Raw genomic sequence first — 20,785 nt, 5'->3', positions numbered from 1 at the left:
ATGAGAATACTTCATTGTGACACTGCCTCTACAGTCACATGGGGGCAGGCTGCACAGTGAGTCAGTCTTATCACAACGTCTCCACTGAGAATCTAGCTAGAAGCTTATGCACTTCCTCCTTGAGCCTTTCAATCCAAGTTAGTTTGAGAAGCTATTGCCCTTCTTTGTCCAGAAAAGACACACACAGTAGCAGAAGTGATCTGCATTTACACTCAGAGAAGGATGGGCATTCCTGCACACAAACCACCTCAGGTACTAAGAACATCATTTAGGCTAAACTAGGGCAGTTAATCTTACAAAGAGCTCTTGTATCTCAGGTCTAAAAGGGTCTTTTTCTTATGCTAGTTAAAATAATGGACTTCAATTATTTTTGACATAAAGGATGGCTCAAATTGTGTTTAAAAGTTGAAGTAATATAGAAGGATGCGTCTTCCACTGAGAAGTAAACAGTGATTTTCTTTGTAGAGATGAGTAAATTTGCTTTGAACTGGATTAAAATTAAACTGTAATTCTGAGTGACACTGGATTTACATTGCCACACAACGCTTCTTTTGGGGGGCTTCCTAGTGGTAGCTGAGGGTTCTGGAATTGGACAAGCAGTGCTGGGAGCTGAACCCAGGACTTACACAAACAAAAATACACTCTACCTCTGCTCCACATTCCTAGCCTTGTGCCTAACCTTTACATTCATTTTATTGGCAATAACTTTTCTTTAAACAATGTAACACTTGTGTATAATAACTTATTTTAAAAGAATACTGCCTTATTTTTTAGAACATACAGATAAATTAAACAATGGAGACCAGTTAGCCTATAGAAAAGATAAAAATAAGATAGCAAAAGCAAAATTCTCTCAGAAATGTCACTCCAAATGAGTATCATTCCAAAGACTATGCATATTCACAGAGTGGCATTGAAACAAATTATATGGATCAGACTAATTTTCCTTTACCTTAGAGCTCCTAAAACACTTTCTTGTCTTAAGATGAAGTGGTTCAAAAAAAATACCAGTGTGGCCCCCTGAAGTTCCTGAACACTGATCGGGACGACTCACCTCATTCCCTGGCCCCCAAATTAATTCATTTAGATGATGAGAAGATGAGACTCTGTTACAAAATATTTATAAACTATATGACAACTCATAACTAGAATATGTGAAGAACTTTCAAAATTTAACCATGAAAATCCAGTAATTTGGTCAGAAAATGAGCAGCATGTATGAAGAGATAGCTCACTTGAGATAAACATTATAAGCTCATCATGAGATGCTCTACATCATTATTCATTAAAGAAATGCAATACAAAGCCACACTGACATATCATTAAATAGCTATCAAAGTGACTAAAATAACAGTGAAAACACTAAATACTGGCAAATAATCAAAGAAACAAAACCACAGATACTTTTCTGGTGGAATTAAAAAGGGCAAGGTTACTCTGGAAAATATTTGGCAGCTTCTTTTAAAACTAAATGTGAATTTTTCATCTGACCCAGAAACTGTATTCAACATAAATACATGAACAGAATGATAGCGGCAGAGAACAGGTTAGTCACTGCAAGGTGGAGGGATGTGTGTGAACATAAAGGAGTAGTAACACGAAGGAAATTCTTGTGCAGATGGAACAGATTTGTATTTCTGTTTTTGGAAAAGATCTATATGTTGAGTGCTCTGATGGTTTAATTAATCTACACATATAAAGTACATGGAGTCATACACACATAAAACTAGTGAATCTAATTAAACTCTGTAGGTTATGCCAATATCAATTTCCAATTGATATTTCCCTACTGTTACACAAGATGATGGCTTTGGGGGAAAACTGGGTGAAAGGTTTATAGAATCCTATAAATAATTTTAAAAAATACTAGAAATATATCATTTGACTTTGTACTAAAATTCAAATATTTTTACAATGTTAATGGTTTCTGCACAATTATGAATTAGTAAGTAATATATACTTCCAACCTATCTTTTGTTACTTATCTTTACTTTTTCAAAGCTTATAGTGTTTATCATAATTTCTATAGTATTTAATAGTATTGAAATTATACTTAAAGGAGTCTAACATCTCCATTTATTCTTTACTGGATATTTATTTTATAGGTAATATTTTTTGTTATTATTCCCATATTTGACTGCATATTTATCATAATTGGCTAAATTTAGGATTGACTATTACATAAAACTTAAAAATCCCTGGGCCAGTATTACCTAAAATAATTTATGACCTAACTGTCTTTGACGCCAAGTTAGGATGCAAGGTATACTCATGGATATACATTCAAAATATGGTATAATTATGTGGTGAAATATGAGACTTTTCTTTGTGATTTCTTCTCTGAGAATATGAGAAGATGAGACTGTTACAAAATATTTATAAATTATATGACAACTCATATCTAGAATATGTGAAGAACTTTCAAAATTTAACCATGAAAACCCAGTAATTTGGTCAGAAAATGAGCAGCATGTATGAAGAGATAGCTCACTTGAGATAAACATTATAAGCTCATCATGAGATGCTCTACATCATTATTCATTAAAGAAATGTAATACAAAGCCACACTGACATATCATTACATAGCTATCAAAGCTATCAAAAATCTTGACATTAGACACACATTTCCTCAGAACGTTTAGAGTATGGTTCTAATATATGTGGGTAAAGAAAGCATCAAAAATCAGGACTTTTCTATTGGAATCTGAAGAATATGACTTAAATGTACAAATATGAATTATAAGTCTTTAAGATATTCCTTTTCCTGTACATTTAGTTTTTGCTTCAATTTAAAAAACAGTTTGGTTTTGAGATATGTTTTCTAGACAATGTTTTAGGACTGTCAACTCCAGACACCAGTTATCCTTAGGTCTATGGTCTTTGTCTTCTCACCTTCATGGCAATTACTCCTTTCCCCATTTTTGTATTCACTGTGACTATTTCGGGTCCATTTTCTAGGCTCGGCATTGCATTTTTCACCAGTCTCTCCTGCTTTTGGTTCTATCTGATCTTTAATTCTACTCTATAGATTCCAGTTTTTTTTTTTGGGGGGGGGGGTTTCCCTCACCTCTACCATTGCCTTCTTGTATTTTTGTTTTTATGTGGTTAAGCTAATAGAACCATATTTCTGTTCTCATTATGATTAAGCTTAAAATAGCTGTGGAAATTTTCTTTGGGTTCCTTTTACCTTCATCTATTCTGGGTGGTCCTCTACTTGCTTTTTAGATTTCCATAAGCTACTTATAATTGCCTTGTTTGTTTACAATGCCTTCCACATCAATCGATTCTTTAAAAAGTTTTTTTTATACTCTGAGAAAGTTAGGACAGTTTCCTGAATTCCTCCCTTATTTACCTGGGCTTCATTTGGAAGACAGCTTGGGATATAGGTTTCATTTCATTTATTCTTTCGCCTAAAATTCTGGTGGATAAGAGGTGTGGAAATATTGTTGGGAAGGACCTTGTGTATTCCCTGGAGGGATAAGTCCATACTATAGGAAATGGCCTGTATTTTGGTTCATTCCCCTTACTAGAGTTCCAAACCATTTCTGAGGAGGTTCCTGTAGATTTTCTGTTACTTCATACACTGGGTCAATGCTTTTAAAATCTACAGGAATTCCACCTATTTGTGGTGAGAAGTAGATACCAAGTAGAAAACAATCAGAGGACATATCCAGAGAGCCACAAATTTATAGTAGCATGGAAAGCCATCAAAGGAATTCACTGTATCACTGTCATCCCATTGTTCATCGATTTACTCGAGCAGGCACCAGTAATGTCTCCATTCATCCTGTCGCATGCTAGCGTAGCCGGATGGTGTATTGGGGGCTCTTCCAGGCTCAGGGGAATGAGGACCGTCATTGTTACTGTTTTTGGCATATCAAGTACGACACGGGTAGCTTGCCCGGCTCTGTCGTACCAAGAGAATTAAATTCGAAAATTTAGAATAAATTGTCTAGATAATTCTGATAATGCAGGAAGATAGGAATTATCTTATGTGTGCCACTCCCAGTTGCTCTATCGACAGAAGTTTCTATGGATGATAAAGACATGAGAGCAGTAACAGGAGAAGGAAATTCAGCAAACAGAAACTCCTATCACTGTGGGGGAAGACTTGGAAAGGGTCTGCATTACAGATAAAGGAACAGAGTTGTGAAGGGGAAATGTAACTTTCTTAGGTGTAAAGACTTATTCTGCAATTTTATGTCAGTAAAAATATCTGGCCATTGCCACTTGTTTCTTTCATTGCTCACTTGTTCCTTTTCCCCCTAACTCTTGTCAAATTGATGTGGATAATAAATCATAAAATTCCATAACCACACTGACTCATATTTCCTACTAATTGGCCTCAACTAGGAATGGGGAAGGGGGGGGAATAAAGCTCACCCTACAGTTGCCTTGTGTGAAATCAATTTGTTCTGCCCAGTGCAGAAGCAGAAATGCTTTCAGTTCCTATTATGTTCCACAGGATATTCCATTCATCAATGTGTCCCTAGTCTCTCAAAATTGGTGGAGACTTATGAGATATTTCATTATATTTTAGGCACACTTTTTTTCAGTGTCACTTTCAGTGATGGGGGCAGAATTCAGTTTGATGCAGGCAGGTAGACAGGGAAAGGCCCTTGGCAACAAAACTTAGGTCAACAAAACTTCTGGAAGGAGAATTCTAAGACTGATCCACCGTGTGGATACAGAAAACAGAGACCAGATAAGACCTGCTGCGGACCCTGAGGAGACTGGATGCCTCCCCATGAAGTTCTTCAAACCCTCGGACCTCTCCCTTAATCCAATTAATTTTAGTGATTCAGCCCCGAGAAGACTCCAGAACATTCAAGACAACCCAAGAAGAGCCTACAAAAGCCACCTTGGACAAAAGAAGGGCATGCATGTGCTGCCCAAGCCCGATGTGCTACTTGTGCCCACGTGACCAAGCACATGTGTTGCCCGCACCTCCCCTCTTGGTATGTGTACGTTCATGCTGGGATGTGTGTAGGGTCTCTCTCCATCTCTCCACCACTGGAGAAGCATGCGTTCTCTCCTGAATGCTTCTCTCTCTCTCTCTCCTCTCTCTCTCCCTCTCTCTCTCTCTTTCTCTCCCTCTCCACACTTTCAAAAAATCCTCAAAATAAAATGTTTTACTTCAATGCTTGTCTACCCCTGAAATTCTTTTCTGCGAGTGGGAAAAGAACCCAGTAGCCCTAGGTCCCGGGTGGCAGAGATGGACTGAAAGAAAGTGACTCTCTTTCTTCTCCCAACTCAAGTGAGTCATCTGTGCAAGATGAACTGACATCAACTTCATCTTGCAAGTGACTCCAGAATGTACAATATGGGCTGGCTTATCTGATGCAGCAAATTGTGAATGCACACACACTCTGAAGCATACTCCAAGTATGTCTGTGTACTAATATCTACTATTTCTGTTCATTTTATTAGACACAAATGGAGGGAGAACTTGTAGCCTGTTTTTTTTTTTTTTCCATAGCCTTTATCCTGCGATTAGCCTGAGTTATTCTGTTAAGGCTTTTGATGAATAATAATGAAATTTTAGAGTTTAGGAATGGTTCTTAATCTTTTTCCTTTCTTCATTTATATTTCTGTGCACTCACAGTGAACACAATGATGCCCTAAGCTATGTAAAAGATAGGTGGAGTCTGTCAATTCAAAAGAAAATGGAAATTCTTTTTCTTGGAAAGGTATTACAGAAGTGACCAAATCCCCTTTCTAGGAAAGGCAGATGATGTCATCACTTAGGGGAAGGAGGGATTACTGTTCAATAGAAGGTGGAGTACTTGATGAGTCCCTGAAGAGGACTCCAGCCCCAGACACACAGACAGCCGGCTAAAACATGATGGGACATGCCAGGAACAAGCTACTTAGGTTCTGATAAACACATGCAAGAGCAGTTGATTGGGGGTAGTAGCAATATATCTTGTTTAAAAGCGAAATAGTTTTTCCACATGTCATTCATTGAGCGACTTAAAAAAACAAAGATTAAAAAAAAAAAAGAAAGAAGAAAAAAAGAACGAGCCCAACTTCCAACTCTTGGCGCTCAGCCAGGAAAACTTCCTAAGAGATGAAAGCGCCTTCATCATTATTCATTCGGCAAAATAATCCATGCTTAAATGAATGACTTTTGTATGTGTAGCATGTGCTGTGTATTCTGCTTCCAGGTGGGGCCGGTTCCAGCCCTTTTTGTGGTTTCGTTTGCTGCAGTTGATCCAACTTGGAAATGAGTTGGAATCCTGGTGACCCACCTTGGCAGGACCGGCTGTCGGAGGCTGGAGTGAAGCCCATCTCACATTCGCAGCGATAGGCGCCTGGGACGTTGAGGCACTGTCCATTCTCACAGAGATTGATGTTTTCTGCACACTCATCAACATCTGCAGTAGAAGCACATGCCCTCTCCATTAATCCCCCATTCCATGACACATCTTTTCCCTTGCTCTGTCACTAAATCAATTTTACTGGCTCGAGTGAACGCTCAGAACACAAAACAATCACATTCCCTAAGTAAAGGTGCCCCACTTGGAAGAGGCGCTATTTAGTCTCCAGTCATTCTTCTTCATCAATAACAAGAAGAATGCAAGAATGCGGACGTCCCATTTGAGTTAGTTCCTGTAAATGCCAATTTGATGCATCACTATTACATCAACCTCATTTAGATATGGCCAAGAACATGGGAATTAATCATGAAATGGTGCTAATTCATTTGAAAACTTTATAGTATTAGAATAAACAACTTATTTCACTAGCTCAAACTGTTTGAAATCAATCAGTGACTCTATGGCAATGATGAACGTTTTTTGGTCTCATTATAATCTTATTAAAATACTCTTTTCTTGGATCATGATACACTTGACATGTGTTAGGCCTTGATTTTGATCTCTGGTGACATAATAAAACAAATAAAATAATCCTATCTTGGTTATACAAGAGGGCAGTACTCAAATTTTTAAGGTAATTGATTTAATGCCATGGAAAAATGGAGAACAGAAACCAAAATTTACCAAGCACTTAATATTTGCCAGGTAGTGTGTGAGGTATCTGACAGGCATATTTCATTTATTTATTTCACAAATCCTGGTAGGTTTCAAAGAGGGAAAACCTGAAGCAAATAGCAGTCAATCTGAAGCCAACTCCAGACCTCAGTTGACTTGGTTGAGCTTGATGCTGAAACCATATCCTGTCCTATATTCGAGGAAGGGGCAGCAGCCAGTCTGAAAATATTCAAGCATTAAAACTGATTAAACATGCTTTTTAAAAGAGGCACTGGAAAATGTTGAGTTTGTATTATTATGTGAGTAATCAGAAAAAAAAATTAACTTCAAGAGCTGGGGATGTAGCTCAAGAGACAGAGTGAACGTCTGGCATGCCTGAGGTGCTGGGTTTCATCCCCAGCTGCATACAACAAAGTCATTCAACTCCTCCATCCTCCCAACCTCTCCACAAACCAAAAATAAATAATTGAAAATGATGATTTATTATTTATGGATTTAAGAATATATTGAAATTCAATGAGAAACACCATACAAACTTAAGCTAAATAGCAGCTAATACTGTTTTTTTTTTTGTTGTTGTTGTTCTTTTGTCTTGGGCCCACAACTAAATGTGTTCAGTAACCCAGTTATTCCTGGGTTTGTGCTCTGGAATCCCTCCTGGCAAGACTGGGGTGCTAGGATTGAACCCAGGTTGGGCCACATGTAAGGCAAGCATGTGGCCCAACCTGTTTACTGTACTATGGCTCTGGTACTGATGTGTTTTGAGTTTAGTTTTTTGCTTTTTGCTTTTTGGGTCACACCCGGTGATGCACAGGGGTTATTCCTGGCTTTTGCACTCAGGAATGACTCCTGGCAGTGCTCAAGAGACCATATGGGATGCTGGAAACTGAACCTATGTTGGCCACATGCAAGACAAATGCCCTACCCACTGTACTACTGGTCCAGTCCCTAGTACTGATGTTTTTTTTTTTTAATCTTTTTATTGCTTTACTTGTATTAGCCACTGAAAATTTTGAATGGCATGTAATATACTGATAGTCTGGATAAATAGTAGCATTCAATAACAGCAACTTGGATAGGTCATATACTATATTAAGTTGAGTAGTTTTCTCACTTCATCCATCTACTAGTATGTTGGTCTTTGGGGCACACCTGGCAGTACTCAGGGACAATTTGTAGTGCCAGAGAGCAAATCGATTGGCTGCATGCAATGCAAGCAATCACTCTATCTTTTCACTATCTCTTTGGTATCTAATTTGCTCATATTAAAGGAGATAATATTAAGGGTTGGAGTAATAGTATAGGGGGTAGTGTGCCTGCCTTGTGTGCAGCTAATCTGAGTTTGATTCCCAGCATCCCATTTGGTCCCCCATGCCTGCCAGGAATAATTCCCAACTGCAAAGTTAGGAGTAAACCCTGAGCACTGTCGGTTGTGACCCAAAAGTAAACTTAAAAAAAGGGGAAATAATATTATTACTATGTTCATTTCCAAGTGGAGAAGCTTAAAGCTGCACAACTTATTATAATGGCCAGCAACTAGAAAGATCAGAATCCAGTATGGCTTTGACCACTGTGTCAATGAGTAAGAGGAAATGACAACAATTAATGGTACAATAGTGAGAAATGTCAGTATTTTAAAAACTTTCATTTTTGAAAAGTTTTCATGTTTTTATGTTTAATGCAAGAGATACAAAACTATTCACCTGTAATTGCAAAGGCAGGCAGGGATTTTAGACACCTTTAATTAGTTTTCTCCAAGTAAGGAAAGCCTTGGAGTACTGCATTCAAATCAGACCAGAACGCACTGAGGACTCTTACTCACCTGAGCAGGTGAAGCCGTCTCCAGTGAAACCCTCAGAGCAAGCGCATCTGTAGGAGCCAGGGGTGTTTACACACTGAGCATTGATGCTACACTGGTGGGTGCCATTGGAACACTCATCTAGATCTGTATGGCAAGATGTCAATGCAGAAAGTTCACAAAGGAAAACGGAACACTGAAACCCCAAAAGCCCAGAAAAGAGAGACTTCCATTTGACCTTTACTTAAATGACATATAGTACAATGGCAGGTGTTTCAGTTCATTTGTAAGGCATAGTTCTCATTCTCTAAGAACTCAGACCATTAATCAGACAAGCTTATGCCACAAACGTGGGTACAAGTTATAAATCTGAGCATTTCATAATATATAGAACGCTAATGGATAAATAAATCAATGCTACATTACCTTATTTTTACTGAATCTCTATTTTCTGAATCTCTAAACGAAAATGAGTCTATTTTAATGATATCATTGAATATTTGGGCAGAAAAATAAGCAGCTAGTTTTCGGGTTCATTTTATATATGGAGGAAATAGAGATATGATTCTTGAGATTGTGGAACCCACAGTCAAGTAGAAGATATGCTCAACACAGAAAGTTAAATATTGTTATATGTGTCATGAAGAAAGGCACCACGAGAAAATGACAGGAGCATCTAATCTGGATGGGAGGTACAAGGAAAGCCCTAGTGAGGACTTATTTTTTTCTGAACCTGAAGGATGAGGTAAGAGTCTATTGGACAGGAGGAGGGTAAGAGTCTCCTGGACAGAAGGAGGGAAGGGTATTCCTTGTAGAAGGAACAGTTCATCTACAAACCCAAAGAGGAAGAGTGTGATGTGATAGATGAAGGAAAATTCATAGCGACAAAGTTCAAAGCAGAGGGCAAAGGTATTGGGAGATGAAGCTGGAGAGAGTCAAGATACTATAGAGTTTTGTAAACCAGGGAAAGGAAGCTGGATTAAGGTAATAATTAGAGATAAGACTCAAGGTTTAAAATAGTCACCTGCAATCATCCAGTTTACTTCAACTTGGATGGAACTGAAGGGTGTCATGTCAAAGTAAATCAGGGAAAGTAGGACAAATACCATAGGTCCTTATCTGGGGTGTACTAAAACGAGGAATCAGAAGGTATCAAAGGTGAGCAAACGCTGGGATTAGAGAAATGAGAATGCCATGGAAAGGAGTGAAGGAAGGGGAGAAGGAGGAGGAGAAAGTACACAGGGGCACTGATCAGGAACCTTGTACGTTTTGATGTGTGTAGGTGGGGTAACTGTATTCACTAAAACCATAACAGTCAAGGGCTGAAGAGATAGCATAAGCCACCTGACCTAGGTTCAATACCTGTCACCTCATATGGTCCCCTGAGCCCACCAAGACTAGGTAAGCGCAGAACTAGGTGTAAGTCCTCAGCACTGCTGCGTAAAAAACCCCCAAACTCCAAAACCGTTAAGAGCCCACACTATTATAAACAGTGCCAGTTTCATTATATGAAAAATAATTAAATTCAAACAATGAATTTTCCAGGGAGGTAGGGTGGGTGATAGTGAGTGGAAGGGAGCCTTGGAACATTGGTAGACCGATGCTGACCCTGGTTGTGGGCTCAGAGCCAGAATATTGTATTCCTGAAACTCTTATTGTTAGCAGCATTATAAACTGTGGTTCCTAAAGACACATTTTTTAGAAATTAAAAAAAATTTTCATTTGGCTACTTCTAGATAAAGATCTGGCAGGAGGACCAGAAAGGCAAAGGTAGTCATACACAGAGGCTCGACAGTGGAGGAGAATGATTAAAATTAAAGAAGAGAAACAGATGAGTAAGCAGTGGATGAATTTGCTCTTTTGGACTGCTCCACTGTGTACATAAATACAATGCTATTCTTTACACAGTTTGTCAGAGGAATAGATGTACTTCTTAAGAAGTCTCCAAATGGAAAGACAATATGGAAGAAAAAAGTAAAAGATAAATGGGACTAGTAACATGGAAATAAAGATACAGCTGAAAAATTTTGAGAATAGCAGTGGAGAAAGGGGAGGAATTTTAAGTGAGAAGGCAGTGGCCTTAATGATGCTATCATAGAACATTCCTCAGCAAATTTATTTGAAGCTACAGTATGATAATTTAACTTATATAATAAGCTCAAAAACTTGACAAGCATAAAACTCTCCTTTAATCTTTACTGCATGCTTATGCAGTTTTAATAAGTAATCCTGGGGAGGTCAGTTTAGCTTCTTCCTTTTCTATTTTAAACAGAACTGGGTAATTCTTGCCCGTTTAAGAATCCTTTACAGTTGAGACATGTGCAACATCAAGCATAGAAAGAGGCACTGTGAATACCTACAAGGGTCAAATCCAATCCTCTGCCTCACAACTATAAAATATGATCAGACTCTGGCTCAAAAACTATAGACCTTGAAGAATGATAACTGCCTTCCATTCTCCTTTCTTGCAGTCCAACAAAATATTTAGATTTCTCTGGAGGAAGAACTTTATTTTCTATTAAGAAGGCAGTATTGACCATTTATTATAGATTTCAGTCATTTGAAAAAATTTTTCAACTCGCTCATCAAATTTGCTGTTTTATATTTTACCGATTCCACTATGAAAAGGCTGGAAAAATGTATTGTTCACTTTTCATCATACAGCTGTTTGGATTTCTGGCTGCACATCAAATAACTTTTACTGAACAACAACACACTAAAAAACAGATGCCAAGGCATACTGTTATAATTTGACCATTTCTACCAAGGTTAAAGGAAAATCTTAGGCAGGAAATTATCTTGCAACTAAAGATAGCATTTGATTTTTGACGAGACTATATGAAAGTGAAGAGTGTACTCTTACTGAAGCATATGGATCACACAACTGTACACAAAAGGTCCTTAAAATTTTTGTCTTAGCCAACCATGTGCACGTTTGCAAACTCACCAATACACTTGATGCCGTTTCCAACCCAGCCTTCTCTGCAGCTGCATCTGAAACTTCCTGGGACATTTAGACACGAGGCATGCATGTCACAATTGTGGGCACCAATTTCACACTCATCCACGTCTGGGAAACCAAAGTTAATTCGGAAAAGATGAAACACAAATGAGTTCATTCTATTCCTAAGAATATTTCTCTAGGTAAAATTTGAAAGTAAATGTAGAAATACCTAAAACCAAACAAAGAAAACATTGACATCATTTTCGTTTTAAAGCTTTGCTTTTGTTCTGAGTCCCATTTATCAGTGCTCAGAGACTACGATCAGGCTGACTTTGGGGTCACTCCAGGCAGTGATTGGGGGAGACCATGTGATAGCAGGGATTGAGCCTGGGGCTCTGGCATGCAAAATTTGTGCTTCAGATTATTGCACTAGCTCCTTATCTTCACTTTTAATTATTGTAGACTCCAGTGAGGTCAGCAAATTCATAATCCAAATAAAACAAGCCCTTCCCTACCACTGTCCAGTAGGGGTGAGAAGCAGGGGCTGTAGGACTGGTGACCGAGTCCGTAGTCCCCTCCCCATCCCATCTCAGGGGGTTGCTTCCTGCCCAGACCCAAGACAGTCTCCCAGGCAGAAAGCAGATTATAGATGACAAAGAAGATCTCATTTCCAAAAGGAAACTGCTATCATTTCATTTTAGCATTTGCTACATTGTTTATTATGAAAAAACCTAAAGTCCCCAAACAGAATTAGTGCATTTTCCTTAAAATTATACAATCTGACATTTCTCCGAAGCAATTGTATTTTTGTTTTGGAAAATATTTCATTGTGTATGCTTTTTCCATTTTACTTGGAAAATGACAGGTGTTATCAGGTTATAGCATATAATCTGTTATATTACATAACATCAAGTATAGAAATATATACATATGTGTGAATAGGTACATATACATATAAACACATGTGTGTAGGTACTTAAAAAAACTGTGTAGCTTTGGTTTCCTTGAAGTTGTCTGGAATAGAACACACACACAGATACATATATACACGCAGATATACACACACACACACACACACACATATACACACGGACACCTTCTCTCATTTCCTGCCCTTTTAAGTTTAAGGGCCAGGCTGCAGTGTGAGTCACCACTGCCTACCTTGAACAAAACACTACACCAGGCCCTTACACTGAGCAAGAGGCCTACTCTCAGGTTTTGATCTCGGGACTTCCTAGTTCCCCCTGTCTGCAAAAGGCAACAAAATTCAGTAGAGAAAGGAAACAAGTGATATAGTACATGGGTGAGTAAAGCAGGAGAGTGAAAAAGAGAGAAAAGAGAAAGGCAATTTGGGTAGGATGAGGAGAGGAGAGGACAAAAGCAAATGGCAAGAGAATAAAAAAACAGTTCAGAACAATAGTACAGTAGGTCTAGCATTGGCCTTGCAGGTTACCAACCTGGGTTTGATTGCAACCTGGGTTCCATTCCTGGCACCTCATAAGGTTTGTCGAGCACCAGCAGGAGTACCAAAATGAAACCCACCACCACCCTCTTCAAAGAAACAAAAAACAAAACAAAAATAAAGGAGAACAGTCTAGGGGGATGGCTCAAAGAGCTGGGGTACATGCCCCGCACCCTCAAGGCCTCCTGCCTCACATGCTCCTTCTCCCAGTATCTTTGGGGAGGGCCCCCTGGAAGCTCTCCCACTCAAGGAGAGAGATGGATGAATTTCTGTTGATTTAGACCTGAGAAACAAGCAACAATTATGCCTGTCCCGTCAAAAGTCATCCTCAGTCTTGAACACAACAGTGAGGCCCTGCAGAAACATGGCAACGGCTCCCTACACAGCCAGCTCTCAGTGGCTCCTCACACAGTGCCCTAGCTGATGAGATGTTGGGAACAATGGGTGGCCGCTGAGATGGATGCCACCAAATGTACAAGGGAGGGGTGAGACGTACCTGTGCAGCCCGTGGTGCCCTTCTTCACCGAATAGCCCAGCTGACAGTGGCAGATGAAGGAACCCTTGGTGTTCTCACATTCCCCAAACATGCAGATGTTTGAATTTAAGTCACACTCGTTGACATCTAGACAATTGGTGTGCAAGACCATGGTTAATCTTTGTCCATCCTGATATTTCAAAAGCTGAGTTTTAAATGCTATAGTATGATACTGTAACACACTGAAAACATTTAATGTGATCTATCTGCAGGACATAGAACTGCACAGAAATACGCTCTTTAAAGGATTTATTTCTCTATAGTTCTTCCTTTTTATCTTTAAATATTGTCAAAAACAAGGTTTCTATCCTTTGAAATAAGTGAAAGAGTCTTTCTTCCTCATGTTTCTGTGGTCTGTGTGTGAATGTGCATGCAGGAGTGTGTGCGCATGTGGACAGACATGTCCTGTTCTGTGGTCCTCACCAATGCATGTTTTCATGTCCATTGAAGCCATGAAACCATCGTAACACAGGCAGCGATACTCTCCAGGGATGTTGGTACACTGGCCCCCATCACAGATGTCAGGATTATTTTCACATTCATCAATATCTGATGATAAAAATTGACACAAAATGAGAACAGATGGCATCTACAAGCTCGAAGAATTATTTTTCATGTAGAATCATACTAGTCTAAATATCTGGAACAAGATTTGTAGGAAAACAAGTGTTCAGGCACGCAAAGGGTGGACGTTTCCCCTCCCTACCTGCACACGACCGCCCGTCCGGCATCAGGGCATAACCATCACTGCAGCTGCACTCATAGCTTCCTTCCGAATTGGTGCACTGGGTGTCACAGCCCCCATTCATGATCATACACTCATCAATATCTGTGAAAACGATATCGAGGCCCTGTTACTTGTCAGGTCTACTTCCTTAAAAAAAGACAGACTTTCTTCTTCTGAAGTAGCCAATACTTAGTTCTTTCTACTTTCTAGAGAACATCCTACTGTGCAGATAGCTTCAGTAGTCCACAGAAATAAAATAACCGAGAAACTCAACAAACTTCAGAGTTTAGGCCATTTCCTTTGATAGAGCCCTGAATTCCTCTATGGGAGCACCACAGCATGGTCTCTTAAGAGACTGACCTCTAGTCACCGATCATTATCAGGAACAAAGGACCCATTCACCTCATTCTAGGTTCCTTGTCCTGAGTTTTCCAAGACTGATTTGAGAAGAATCAAATCACTTGGCCTCATCTCACCTGTACAGCCCTGACGGTCGGGAGTGGCCTGGTACCCGGGATTGCAGGAGCACTGGTAAGTCCCAATCATGTTCACGCATTTTCCATTTCTACAGAGATTGTCACTCAGGGAACATTCATTAACATCTATGAGAAGAAACAAAGAATTCATGTTTTGTGCAAGAACCACACTGCTTAATCACTCTGGAAGCTGCTGCAGGCTCTCCAAAGGTTTCATGCACTTGAGGGGAAAGTCATATGGTCATCAGGAGCATTCAAAGAAAATGCTGAAGTTTACGTTCCTTTACTTTTTATTCCTGAAAGCACTTCACTTTAAAGTGCTTTCCAGTGGAACTCTCTGTACTGATGTATCTATGCTGTCCAATGTTTAACTGTCAGTGATGACTTGAAAAGTCGATAGTATGGCTAAGGAAATGAATACTTAAATGTTAATTAAGTTTAAATAGCCACACATGCCCAGTGACTACCACGGTAAACTCTGGAAATCTGGCACATGCCAGAAATGAAGCGGGTAAATATTTAGCATATGCATTTACAGTGGCAAGCTCACCTGGTCTTTATTAGAGAGCCAAGTGTTGCCTAAGTAACCAAAAGTTTCCTGAGGGAAGGTGGCTGGTTCCATTAAACAGAAGGGAAGTAGGCCCTCTCATTCATGTGTCATATGGTCTGGGGCGTCTGGGTATAAAAACATGAGGGTGCCTTAAAAAACACCAAACATGAGGGTGCCTTAAAAAAGTTCCTGCAAAAACTCACAAACTAAATGGGTGCAAAGCTAAGAGAGCAGGAAAAATTGGCAAAGATACATTCCTTATAGAAGTTGCTTGTCAGAAGATTACAAGGTAAAAACAATTTATTCCTGGGGCCAGACAGACACCACAGCGGGGAGGGCCCTTGCCTTCCTGCGGCTGGGGTGGGCTGGGTCCTGCCACCCCCAGTGATGCCTAGCGGCCCTTCCGAGATTAATTCCTGAGAGCAGAGCCAGGAGTGAGCCCTGAGCACTGTTGGGTGTGGCACAAAACCAAACAAACAAAATTTACCCAGAACTCTCAAAATTACCAAGGAAACTATGTGACATATGGATTTACAACTGTGATGACTAAATTCATGTTTTATTAAAAGTGCCCAAATGAGCTCTTCCTACAACACATTGGACCTTGTGGTCTAGTTTTTCCAGCCCTCAAATTCTGAACAAACGGTAACTGACCGTAGAAGCAGATTTCTGAATCACTGTTTCATAATCATAAGTATTCTGAAATTATTCATGTAAAAAAACATTTGCACCACTACTAAAACAAAATAAAAACATCAAGGGCTTTTTAGTTCACCTTTTAAAAATGTTCCATGATTTAAGTTTTACCTAATATTTTAGCAAAGCAAGATTACTAAAGTGTAGCAATAAATATGAGCACAGAACAGGTGCCCTCAAATTACGTTTTCCATAGGAGTTCGCAAGCTGCTCTATTTCTAAACTGTTTTATTTTCTTATACTTCCAAGAAGGATTTTCTGTGAAGAAAATGATTTAAGGCTAAACCCAAGTTCTAAACTTAGTCAACTAGAATATGGAAAAGGCCCAGATACTTTCATAGATTTATAAAAAGTAGATTGGAATGTTACTTAGGCAGCTTTTTCAGTTTTCTCATGTAACCTTGGGTTTCCTACAAGCTCTGGGCCACCAAAGAGATGAAATATTTCTATGAGCAGAAAGAGTGGAGAAATAAAATGTGACACACACACACAGACACACACACATCCATCACACACATGGTGTAACAGGGAGCAGCTTCTCAGTCCCAGCCTCCTGGCTGGAGGGAACATGTGGCTTCACATAGGGTCTCTCGGGAAAGGGCCTTACAAGAGTGTTTGAAAGGAAAAAGATGGCGATCAGGATAACTCAGATCTTCTTGTCAGATGCGCTCACAGCCTGAATCCCAATGTAAGGCCTCTATAGCCCCAACTTTCATTCAGCTAATTTCATCTGCTCCAAATGAGTTTGCCAGGACTGATCCACGATCTCTACAGTCCACCCATGCTACGCTGATAGACAAACTCACCCACACAGTCCTCCCGTGATGGTGACAGCTCATGTCCCCGTGGGCAGTCACACTGAAAGCTGCCCTCGGTGTTCACACAGGTGCCACCCCTACAAAGGAGAGGGTTACGTTCACATTCGTCAATGTCTGAAAGGTAAAAACGTGAGATCCATTAAAGAACTCTGCGGGGAAGATAGTCACACATACAGCATGGGATAAAGAATTATCTGAGGTAAGTGCAACGCAAATGCAAGAGGCAGGCTTAAAGAGGAGACTGAATAACACTCTTCACACTTCTACTATCTTAAGAGAAATGCAAAAATTCTACAAGGAAATTTATTTGTAATGAAATGAGGCTCACCAGGGGGAAAAGGAAATTAAAATTGTTACACAGCATCCTAAGCTCTATATATTGACACTCTATATCGCAGTCTAGAGCTCCTCAAGGTAAAAGAAAAAATACTACACTGAGAATATACCATGAGCTGTGTCCTTCGAGTCACAGAAAATCAGAGAGAGGTCTTAAAAAGTTAGCCAGTGAAGAGAGGTGCGAATTACACCCGCGTAAGAAAAATAACATGGGACAGGCATGACTGGATCTAAATGTGAGGGTCACCACACAATGTCATACATTTAAGACAAATTCCTCCCGAGTTAGTAGTCTGTGTGGATTTTAGATGCTGTGAATAAACAGAACCCAGTCTGCACAGCTCACTGCCACCGAGGCGCCACGGGCTCGGGGCTCCCTGCGAGCTATCTAGGAGCAGATTTCCTGTTTGACATAGAAATCTGTTCTTTCTCTCACTACAGCTCCTTGCCAAGCATGCTGTTAACAGCTCTGAGACAAGCCAAGGGTGAGCTAATGAGTGTGTCCCGACTGGTCTCCGGGGGGTGGGATGGGGGGGGGGGGGGCGTGAGGAGGAGCTGAGGCGCGCTTACCCATGCAGTTCTTCATCATCATGAACCCACTTTCGTAGCCTTCGAAGCACTCACACTCGAAGCTGCCGGGTGTGTTCACACAGATTCCACTTCCGCAGAGGTCAGGAGAAATCCTGCACTCGTCAATGTCTGAGGCACAGGGAGGAAAAAGAATTTTTACAAATGGCACGCGGGGACGGGTGTTCGGGGGCTGAGAGAGGGGTTTCCAGGTGAAGGTGCGGTGCCTTTGAAGCGCGGGAGGCGGCAGAACCAGCTGTGTGTGGGCGGGTTTCCAGGGCAGAGCTCCAGTGGAGAGGACCCAGAGCTGCATTCCTTTCCCCAACTGCCCAAGCAGTCCTCATCGACAAGCAGCTGGCACCCCTTTGTCCTCTACCAGCATGCAACTGCACTATTCTGCCCATCCATCCCTCTCTTCTTAATACTGTTCTCAGGGAGAGGTTGGTTTTTTTTTTTAACTGTTCAGAGTTGCACTGTAACACTGTAGCACTGTCGTCCCCTTGTTCATCCATTTTCTCCAGCGGGCACCAGTAAAGTCTCCATTTTGAGACTTGTTGCTGTTTTTGGCATATCGAATATGCCACGGGTAGCTTGCCAGACTCTGCCATGCAGGTGGGATATTCTCAGTAGCTTGCTGGGCTCTCCGAGAGGGGAGGAATTGAACCTGGGTTGGCCACGTGCAAGGCAAACACCCGACCCACTGTGCTATCACTCCAGCCCGTTCAGAGTTAAGTAGCTTTAAAGTCCTATCTAACCGTGGTAGTTGCCTCCAACTAAAAAAATGGAGCTTTTACAGTGGGGGAGAAATTGCCCTGCAGGCTTTCACTCTGGAGAGCTACACAGAGGTGGGCACTTGGAGGTTTGGACAGTAGGTTTCAAGCTGCCGGCCTTGTGACTGGGCTCTGGATCTGTCATATCAAGAATGTGGAGCGGGTGGAATGGACCCGGAACTGCTTGCAGCCTTCATGTGCAGGACATGATGACTTTCTCTACCTGCTCATTGGTAAAAGTGTTTGGAGTGCAACCCTTCTGCTCTATTCTTACACTACAGCTATTTCTTTTATTTCTTTTTCCTTTATTGCTTTTATTAAAATTTCTCCAGGCACAGTTTTTATTTTATTTTTTTTAAATTAAAAAGACAAAGGCCTTAAAAACTTCTGGCCCTGTGAATTTCTTTGTGGCTTAGAAAGGGTAACAGGAAGAAGAACGGAGCAACTGGAGTCAAACTTGGCAGGTAGTAAATGAGGCTGCAGCTAGCACAAGGAATGATGTCCCCAGAGACACAGAGTGGTGTCCCAGACTCTGAGGATGACAGGCCAGGACAGGGGATGATGTGCAGGGCTTGGGGCTGTTTCTGTTGGGTCGCCTCATCAGCCAGGGGCCCTGAGGCCTCAGAGGCAGATGTGGCCAGAAACTTGACCCTGTGAGCAGAGCCCTAGAGCAGAGCCTGCAATAGGCCCCATCTGTTGTTCTAACATGGTTCACTCAGAGGCGAAGAAACTACGGGTCTGTTTTTTAAAATAAAATGCTATGTTTATGTTACATTATTAATAAGAGTTACATAAACTCTTCACGAACATACTTCATGTCCTCAACACCAGGATTCTCTGAAAAGTCTCATAGGGCTGTAATTAAGATTTAACACTACAGAGGTGGTGTCTATAAAATAAGATCGAGAAAACATGACATATTTAGAACGGTTTTAAGCCCTGGTGGGGGAGTACTTTTGCCAGCATCTTTGTTTGGTTAGACTTCTATTTTGAAGTTTCTGTAACATGTTATCAGTGTACATATGCCACATGCTTTCTGGGAGATGAGACCATCCCCACTCTCTTTTGTCCCAGCTTGTGTTTTTATTTCTACTTTAATGACACAATAATAGGTCATTCTGGGGGGAAAAAAAGACCCTATGTACTTTCTTCTAAATTAAAAAAGCTCATTAAAGTAAGTATATTAATTCTTTTCATTCTTTCTATTATATCTAGACATATTTGATGTAATTGTTCCTAGAACTGTGGAGAGATCTATATGACAAATGCTACATTTGTTCTGGGGCAGAGCAAAGAGCACTTAAGGCTGATGGGTGGGAGAAGCACCACATAAAGACCTTCAATTTGAACCCACCCAGGGTCCCAGCCACCATCCATTTTCTGTTATCTATTGGGGTTGAGGTTTTGGGAAAAATAATTTCCTTTCTTTCTGCCTCAATTTCCCTCTGCAAATGGGCATTGATTAGAACTCGCCTCAAAGGGCTGATAGTTGAATCAGTATTTGTTAAGCGTCTCCCAGACTTGAGCACATTTTTAGTGGTCTCTGAAGTCATGTTTTGGGGAGACATGGGCATGGCATGAACACTAGTTTTGTGATCATGTTTTGGGGAGAGAGGGACCCAGGGTGCAGTTCCTAACACTCCCAGGGGACCTGATCCTGGAAGTAGAGGCAGAGGACTTGACACCTTTGGGTTGGGTCCGGCCCTGGCACCAGGGGCTCGAAGAGACCAAGTGGGATATCTCGGTGCCTGCACAGCTGCTTTCCCAAGGGCCCTGGAGGTCATTTGAATTGCAGGAACTAGATAAATAGGATCGTGGGTAAGGCACTTGCCTTGTATGCAACTGATCCAGGTTCGATTTCCAGCACTGCTAGGAGTGACCCCTGAGCACTTTCAGGACTGACCCCCCAACTCCAAAACCAAAAAAGAGACAAGGAAAAAAAATTGAAATTTTAAAGATGTAGAATGAGCAGGGCTGGAGCGATAGCACAGTGGTTGGGCGTTCGCCTTTCACGCAGCCGACCAGTGTTTGATTCCTCCACCCCTCTTGGAGAGCCCGGCAAGCTACCGAGAGTATCACGCCCGCATGGCAGAGCCTGGTAAGCTACCCGT

General features: G+C 40.8%; 1 protein-coding gene across 1 annotated transcript in view; it reads right to left on the bottom strand.

Annotated features, from left to right (window-relative positions):
- FBN2 (fibrillin 2) overlaps positions 1-20,785 on the bottom strand; it is a 276,352-nt gene that overhangs the window by 56,698 nt on the left and 198,869 nt on the right. The window contains exons 26-34 of the mRNA XM_004609828.2: positions 17,908-18,036; positions 16,990-17,115; positions 14,938-15,063; positions 14,441-14,563; positions 14,158-14,283; positions 13,696-13,821; positions 11,741-11,863; positions 8,818-8,940; positions 6,252-6,377 (exon numbers count right to left, since the gene is read on the bottom strand). Of these exons, the coding sequence (XP_004609885.2) occupies positions 6,252-6,377; positions 8,818-8,940; positions 11,741-11,863; positions 13,696-13,821; positions 14,158-14,283; positions 14,441-14,563; positions 14,938-15,063; positions 16,990-17,115; positions 17,908-18,036 (1,128 nt within the window). The remainder of the gene's footprint in view (positions 1-6,251; positions 6,378-8,817; positions 8,941-11,740; positions 11,864-13,695; positions 13,822-14,157; positions 14,284-14,440; positions 14,564-14,937; positions 15,064-16,989; positions 17,116-17,907; positions 18,037-20,785) is intronic.

Source organism: Sorex araneus, chromosome 6, assembly GCF_027595985.1.
Source record: "Sorex araneus isolate mSorAra2 chromosome 6, mSorAra2.pri, whole genome shotgun sequence".
Lineage (NCBI taxonomy): Eukaryota > Metazoa > Chordata > Mammalia > Eulipotyphla > Soricidae > Sorex > Sorex araneus.
The sequence above is the reverse complement of the archived record's forward strand: the minus strand, read 5'-3'. Positions and strand labels throughout refer to the sequence as shown.